Here is an 8,280-nt window from a genome sequence, read left to right as displayed (position 1 = left end):
ATGGCCGGATCGCCCACGCCGACGTACGACGATGAACAACCCGTCGAACAACCTCAACGGCGTCATCGTCAAGTCCCTGTCGGGCCGGATCATCGAGGGGGATCGCCAAGTCGACGAGCCTTGCCACATCCTTCTCAGAGTAACCAACATGGAATGCCTCGCAAATCGCATCGGATGGCGTCGGTGAACTCGTCGGAGACTCCTCGCCGTCGGAGTCCCCATCCTCGTCTTCCGCGTCGCCGGGTCATCGCATAACGCCCAGAATCGGCCTCCTACCCGCCGATCACCGGTGGGAGAAGTCTCCCCCGGCGTCGCCTGTGGCGTCGCCCGCATTGCCCCGTCCCTCATCTCTCTCCACATCCTAAAAGGTCATCTGATTGATTTTACAGAAGACAATTTCCATTTCTCTATTGGGGGAGAATTTCACTTCCCCGGCCTCTGCACCAACTAGGGATGCATACGGTCATTTTAGTAGGAGTACCAAGATAAACATGGTCCTCATAATTTTTATAAAATGAGTATCAATATATTTTTTGATGAATGGTTCCATCACACATCAAACTTGATCCTCAATAAATGGGGGGAAAATCCTGTGCATCACCTGTCAATTCTAGGAATTGAACTCGGGTCGTTAGGCTGCAAAACCGCATGCCCAACCACTGAGCCAAGGCTCTCTTTGCATGGTCTTAGGAATAGATACTTGACATGAAGAACAAACTAACTAGTCTAGCCCCGTCTTATATGGGTACCCTGGTCTAGGTTACATGATCCTAGTCGACTAGGGTCGAGGAGGGTGAGAAAATTGGACGACTCAAATGGGTTTCAGAGTTATTCAAGAGCGATCCTAGGGATTGGGACAGAAAGATTGTTAGACATCTTTTTTATCCTCATGATGCGGAAGAGATCTTAAAGTTGCGGATTCAATCCTCGGAGGATGGTTATTTCACTGCTTGGCATTTTGAAAAGAATTGATTGTTTTCAGTGAAGAGTGCATACAATCTGGCATTAAAGCTTAAGGATCGGAAAGAAAATATTGGGCAATCTATTGACGGCGAAAGGAGGTTGTGTGATATCATTTGGAAGGCCAATATCCCATAAAAGATTAGAATTTTTGGATGGCTTGCAGCATCTGATAGCATGATGGTTTAGGTTAATAGAGTTTTACATCATCAAGCTATCATTTGTACTTGCTCTACCATGGGGTTGAGGATGAGATCACTTTTCACGCTCTTGTTTCTTGCCCCAAGGCTCCTGCACTCCGCTGGCATTGAGAGACATTTGGAATTTGTCAGGGGAAGAGGCTTATTCTCAGGCTGGTTACTTATTTTATTAGACTATAGTTAAGCTGTTCTCAAAGGGAGCACATTTTGTTTCTTTTCTGGAGAGCTTGACACTTGAGGAATGACTTGATTTCTGGGAAAGAAAAAGAAACTATCACAGGCTCCGCTATATTTCTGGAAAGCTACTGGTCTTCCTTCATGTCATGTCAGGATACTAATGAGGTAGTCACCAATAACAAAGAAAAGGAGGTGGTGGCGGGTTTTGGTCCAAGAAACACCGTGGTGAGATCCAAAGAGGTGTGGCAACCGCCTCCTTCTAACGATATCAAGATCAATGTTGATGCACGTTTTGTGGAGAGTTTAAGTGATGCGAGCATCAATGTTGATGCAAGTTTGTGGAGAGTTTAAGTGATGCGAGCGTTGGGATGGTGGCTAGAAACTATAGTGGTGATCTCATTGTCTCATCTTGGGACTTTATTGGCTTATATGTTTTGGTGTGGATGAAGCGGAACTTCAGGCATGGCTTGCTGGGCTATATGTCGGTATTTCTCTTAACATGCCTATTTTTTTTAACTGGTGGTGTGTTTGTGCCTTCTTTTCTTGCAAATGAAAGTTTTGACAGCCGTTCATTGACCTCAAGAAGGAAGCGCTTGGCATTATCAGACTTCTGAGAAATTTCAAGTTGTCCAAAATAAATAGAAGGGCCAATTCAGCGGCTCATATGATTGCTAAATTTAGTTTTAGTTTTGATAATAGATCAGGTAGTTCTCGTTTTAATAGTTTCCCGCCCTGCATGACACCTGGCCACCTGCAATGAACGATTGTAATCACATTTTAAATTAATTGATATATGGAGAGGTGTTTAAAAAGAAAAATGGACGCACTGCTACGGAGAAAACGGGGAGAAGATCACCCACCTCGAATAGTGCTCTCATAAATAAAATGAGCTCACAGTCAATGACGTGGGAACATGCAGTTGTTTTGCTGACATTGCCCATTTGATGAGGTGGATAAGTTGAATGTTAGGATAAATAAGATAGTGGAGACAAACTTCTCAGGTGCATAGGATTCACAAACAGGTGTATAACGGCTCAATTATACAATCCAAACTGCTCCACACAACTGCGGCATAGCACATACCACCGAAGCATACCGGTTTCGGTCAATGCAGTAGGAGATGTTCACGGTACACATCTCAGGTAAAAGTTTACATCCAAATTCATGGAGCAAACTAGCCCTAGAAACATAACTTACAACTCCTACCTCAAAGCAAAGCTATATCTGTATACATTTCTTTTGTACACATAAAACAGGATACAGGAATTATTAAAGAATGACCAATCTATAACATAAATCTGATTATGGAGTACCTAATAGTCGGCGCCGACGAAAATCGGCAGAAGTGACACACAAGAGGCCCCACCAACACTTGTTTGCATTGACCTTAGAACAGCGAGTCAAGGTATGAGTAGTTATAGAGGCGGCCATACTGAAGTAGGCTGCCGTAGGTCCTGTCCCAAACACCAACGAAGAGCGTGTCCGTGTCAGGGCTGAAAGACATGCCAGATATCTCACCAAAGAAATCCAGCTCTTGCCTCTTGTTATAATCACTTTTGACATCAAAGATGTGGACAAAGTCTGCCGGCTCCGCCATCGACAGGAACTGACCATCTGATGTGTAGCGAATAGATCTTATAGCACCAAGGTTACCCCTCAAGACATGGAGAGACTGCGAGAGATTTCTGGCATCCCAAACCCGGCATGTCCTGTCTTGATTGCCAGTGGCAAATGTCCGGCCATCAGGGCTCCAAGCCGATGCAAATGAGAAATCCAAGTGACCTTTCATAGAATGAATAGTCTGTGTCCAGATACAAAACATTTAATTTTATATTTTCAAATGCATAGATAGGCACTCGCAAAATGCTTTAAACCTAACAAATGTGCATGTTTGATTTACCTTTCCTGAATTAGCATCAATAAGCAAAGCATCTGGGTCATCCCCGACAACGAGAACAAGCTTCCCATCAGGGCTCAAAGACGTGTGCTGCGCCAATAGAAGGATCAGTCATTGAAACTAAAATGTAAATTCAACAGTTATCCTAAATGTTACAAGTGACAGACAAGAAATTAATAGAATATTGTCCAGATATAATAAGAGAAGATGTGGAAAAAAAACAAAGTGATGGTTTAGCAGTTGGCACTGAAATTGACAAACGTATAGTTGGATTCCAGGGTCAAGCACCATGGGCCTTATGGTGGCGGTCAGCCAGAAGAGCCAGTAATGGAAGGAGCACATTCGGCACCAAGACTTATAAGCACTATCAATATTTAATCATTTCCTTTAATTGAGTGTTCTGATTGGATTAGATTTCTTCGAGTACACTTTGGTTGCCTCAACTGTTGGCAGACTCTAGGTTTGATCGTTCAGTTCAAAAGATTTAGTTTATACACATCAAGTTAGGTTTAGGAAACCATTTCATGAAGACAAATAAAAGCTGGAGCTTGTTAGAAATGATAGTATAGAAGTATTGCTCTAGATAAAGTATGGAATACCAAAAAAAAGTAAATGAAAATGTGAATAACAGAACTTACATTCACTGGCCAATCAAAGCGGAAATGCTTACATAACTGGTATCTTTCCATATCATATTCTCTTACACCGGAGTCGTTAATAGATGCAATGAAGTGAACAGCGCCACTGAAGAAATTATGGACCAGAGAAAAACATTAATATTAATTTCACTTTCAAAAGAATTCTTGGCAGCAGCTATTGATATGAGCTCGTTCCAACATTCTGATGAAATAAGTTCTAGGGAAGAGTAATCTTGTGGCTACAGTCCAGCTAGTTTCTTAATCTTTTAAGAATGTTCAGCAAGATTGAATCTTTAACAGCCGAGCATAACATTTACCTAGAGGTGTTGAATATCTCCACTGCATTGGTGATTGCATTATCATCATATGTTGTCCTGCAGCAAAAGCTTATTCCTTCTTGGTCCAGGTTCTGCATCACATTGACCAAGGTTAACATCAGAAAACTATCAGTGTCAAGAGCTCACAAATATATTCAGCATACTCAAGTTCGAAATAAATGTAATATGTTGTTACTTGCCCACTGAATTTGTAAATGAACAGCATCAATTTAACTGAATAGGAGGTGCACTAGCAACCAGGCGAGAAAATAGCTAACAGCACATTCACACGCATCCCCACCAGCAAACAAGAGAGGCAATGGAACCTTGTCATGTTTCCATAAGAAAAATGGAACCTCATCATTTTTTTCCAGGGAAAATGGAACCTCATCATATGCTACAAGCTAATACTAAGAGAGTGGGTTCAGATATATAACAAATACTCCCTCCGCCCCGAATTACTTGTCGCAGAAATGGATGTATCTAGAATGCGACAAGTAATTCGGGGCGGAGGGAGTAGCAGATAGTGACAAATTTAAGGGAACTATAAAGATAAATGCCTGCGGACAATTCGTATCCACAGAATGCAAGCCATGGGATCAGCAACAGGGGCATTGCAGTCAAGAAGACCTTCAGACTGCACAAGGAGGTTCTGTCAGGTGCCTGCAGCTTCACGAGAACTATGCACAAGAGGGAGAAGTCAGTGCCGAGGTCATGAAGCAAGTGAACAGGGGGAGGGGTGCAGACACACTAAGGTGACAAAGGTGCTACCGATGGCCAGTTGGCCACATGAAAGATGGGCCGGTGGGGTAGGGAAATTGTAGGGTGGGTGGGTCGGTGAGGCAGGAGAAACACAGATGATGGTCACTGGTAAGGTACTGTGGAATGGGCAGGGTAAGATGATTGTCGTGGCAAGATGCAGCTATCCACAAGTTTGGGTTCTCTCAGTCAATTGCGAGATAGAACTCCCCCAAAAAATTAGGGTCAGTGCAAAAACAAAGTGATAAAGTGATCCTACTTTGCATATTAGCTCTCCTTGGAAACCACCAGCTACTAGCAAATTATCCTTGACTGCCAGCGTACTAACTTGAGTCTGAGAAAACCCTTCTAATAAACTTCCTGGATGTTTCTGCAATGAAATAATAAAATATCATTAATAGAGGTAGAGCAAGAAATGAAACTGCAACCTAGGATGAAAATTTAGTAACTATAGACACTACCTCACTTGGTGCGATATGCCCTTCGACATTCATAATTTCTGTGTCCACACCACTCAAGGCTGACCAGTGTAGCACCGAGTAATGCGATATTAGGTAAGCATCATGCTTAGATGTAGCCCATACTAAATTTCTCAGCTGCAGGCATAGATTAACTCGATTAATTTCTTATTTAACATCAATGTATCAGAAGAAAAATAAAGGAGCATCAATTAAGACTGACAACAAGCAGCCTCCACATTTCTTTTAACCAATTGAAACAAAAATACATGCAGAATGATAGAACAGACAAGTCTTTGAACAGGTTAAACCATTAGGTGAATAATATCCTCAAATAATAATAAGCAGGGTGGTTAATAGACCGATGTAACCAAGCCAAATAGAACCCGAAATTCCATGGGAGTTCTCGGTGGACTTTATTTTCACACAGTCGATTCATCTTGGCATAGAAAATACAATCATAGGCACAATAAGATACATTAATAATCAAAGATACTCTAGGCACCCCTTCAATTAATTCTTTATAAACGCATCTATCTGCAATAAGAGGCAGACATGGTCATAAAGATGGCTATCAGGTGCCACCGTGCCAGTGACAGGTAGCAGGTAGGACTGTTCCCCCTTCCCATCAGATGGTAAGCCCCTGAAGAACTACAGAATTGACCTGTTCTAGCTAACTACTAACAGAAATAGGTATTGTACAAACACAAATGTAGTGTTATGAGCTAAGTTGGTAGACACAAACATTGCACATACATCACAAGTGATAATAGTGAACTGAAGAGAAGTAGAGAGCAAGTTGGTTACGATTTAAAAAGTTTCTCGATAGCCTCTCCACTGCCATCTAAATGGTAAATAAATAATTACAGGGGCAAATATAGATCGAATTTTTTATGACTGGGCACTTCCTGTGTAATACAGTAGTTAGGTATAAATGTTACACTGTTACAACATAATTTCGTGTATGAACATTTAGATAAAACTGCAGACACGTTGCAATTGAAAAAATGCGCCATTTAATCTTTTGAAAAAGTTTCTAGTGTCTGATAGTTTAAACGTTCAAATAAAAATTTCTCTGGTAATACTTTTATAATAAACCATCTTTATTGAAATGCAGGATTTATAAAAAAACGCTCTTATATTATGGGACGGAAGGAGTACTTACTAAACAAGGACTTATAGGAACTCACCTGAAAATGTAGAATAGTAGATTTTACTGATCTAGTATTTCGCCTGAACTCATAATATGTTCCGTCTTTCTCAGTAGATTTGCATGCCTGTTTTACAGAAGTGCCAATCACAATGTCAGAATATTTTCTCCCACACAAATTAACTTATTTGAAAGGCATACCTTCATTGCTGTTTCTGCAGAATTAGGTACATTCTCGTAATTTTTGTACTGTAATAATCTTGTCTCCCTGTATCCTTCTCTGGTAAGTTCCAGGCGATCCCATGGTATTCCTTGAATGTCTTTTCCACGTCTTGCTTCTTCAGATGATGTGTCGGATGCCTTATTCTAAAGCAACAATTATTTCTTTTAGAGCATTCCAGTGACTATACAAGCAATGGGAATAGTCAAAGAAAGTTTCATTTAGTCATCCAGATACAAACTGAATCATATGTATCTTAGCTCTGGTGGCTCAAAAGATAAATAAGAACTTAAAAGGTAAAAACTATTGGATTGTTTTTCCTAACTCATTGGAATGCACTGATATGTACCATAACAAATTTTATGAAAGTTCAGCAAGCAAAGAGAGAAAAGATAGGAAAAGGCAGTTTAAGAAACACCCAAGTTATACAGGAAGGGGACCATGGAAAATGTATAGGGCAACTGAATGCAAAATGAGGCTTCAAGGTTGTGTAGGCATGTAGCTATCCTTTGAAAGTGTGGTGTCACACTAATTCCAAACTTAACATAGCAGCAAGTCAACAATTTCAACTGCCTAGTTATCCCTTCATTGCTTAATACGACGGCACAAGTCAACAACCGGAGTAAATTAGCTAAAGAATACTGAAAAGCCTACACAATCAAATTAACAAAAATCGACAGACAGATACACACCGCTTCGGCATCCTCGTCATCCTCCTCATCAGAGTCGTCCCTAGCCTCCGGCCCTAGGTAATCTTCACCATCCATGTCATCTACCGGATCATCCATGTCGTAATCATCCTCCATGTCCTCAACATTGTGCTCCTGATAATGAGACATGTCTCAGGGCCTGCAAGCGCGACAGCGATAATCAACAACACATGAAACATAAACGGACCACCATCACCAGAAACTTTCTAGAGCAGTTCCACAATAGTCCTATAATTCAACACATCAATTTCATAACCCCGTGTTAAGATTCGGTTGCTCGCATCAAAAGAAAACGTTAGGAAAAAAATAGAATGTCCAAAGCAAGTTAGGTCTTCGTTACCAAGAAGAGAAAATCCGCGGGGGTGTATCTCCACGCCAGGCCAATCGGGCAGAGGGGCGTGGGAGGGGGAGAAGAATTCGGCCTGGCGCGCTTTAGGACGAGGCCTGGAGGCGCGACCGTGGGCGTAGGGGAAGGGGTGACACGGCGGCGCCGGGTTTGGGAATTAGGCGGTGCGAAAGCTCGAGACGGCGCCGATACCCGAGAGGAGAGGTCTGGCCGATACAGACAGAACTGAACGTTTTTTCTTTTCCTTTTTGAGGGACGTTTTTGTTTTAGTATTTCTAAAACAACTAGGATTTGGAAATTGTTCTATTCTATTTCGAATTCGTATGCCCATATTTATATTTGGTCATGTCTTTGCACCGTATTAAATGGAAGTACGGAAGATCATCTACAGCTGCATATGACAAATCGACGTGCTCAGGCGTTTCCGCACGTAATGACCGGGCACTCC

The 8,280-nt window shown here is 41.7% G+C and overlaps 1 protein-coding gene across 1 annotated transcript; it reads right to left on the bottom strand.

Annotated features, from left to right (window-relative positions):
- Window positions 1-2,358: 2,358 nt before the first annotated feature.
- LOC125519110 (putative WD repeat-containing protein C2A9.03) lies at window positions 2,359-8,064 on the bottom strand. Its single transcript, XM_048683990.2, has 10 exons — window positions 7,827-8,064; window positions 7,469-7,625; window positions 6,758-6,922; window positions 6,597-6,683; window positions 5,410-5,544; window positions 5,208-5,318; window positions 4,190-4,281; window positions 3,873-3,978; window positions 3,238-3,324; window positions 2,359-3,138 (listed from the first exon to the last, which is right to left on the bottom strand). The coding sequence occupies exons 2-10, from the start codon at window positions 7,613-7,615 to the stop codon at window positions 2,725-2,727; spliced, it is 1,344 nt and encodes a 447-aa protein (XP_048539947.1). The 5' UTR covers window positions 7,616-7,625; window positions 7,827-8,064; the 3' UTR covers window positions 2,359-2,724.
- Between the last annotated feature and the right edge of the window lie 216 nt (window positions 8,065-8,280).

The sequence above is a fragment of the Triticum urartu genome, chromosome 7A (assembly GCF_056163025.1).
Source record: "Triticum urartu cultivar PI428250 chromosome 7A, HENAU_Tu73, whole genome shotgun sequence".
NCBI lineage: Eukaryota > Viridiplantae > Streptophyta > Magnoliopsida > Poales > Poaceae > Triticum > Triticum urartu.
The sequence above is the reverse complement of the archived record's forward strand: the minus strand, read 5'-3'. Positions and strand labels throughout refer to the sequence as shown.

What these genes read in the sequence shown, in the direction of transcription:
- LOC125519110 (XM_048683990.2), bottom strand. Translation starts at nt 7,615, where the DNA reads ATGTCTCATTATCAGGAGCACAATGTTGAGGACATGGAGGATGATTAC. An exon ending in CTACTATTCTACATTTTCAG is followed by an intron (nt 5,545 to 6,596) that starts GTGAGTTCCTAT and finishes CTATGCCTGCAG; the next exon opens with CTGAGAAATTTAGTATGGGC. An exon ending in TTGATGCTAATTCAGGAAAG is followed by an intron (nt 3,139 to 3,237) that starts GTAAATCAAACA and finishes ATCTGGACACAG; the next exon opens with ACTATTCATTCTATGAAAGG.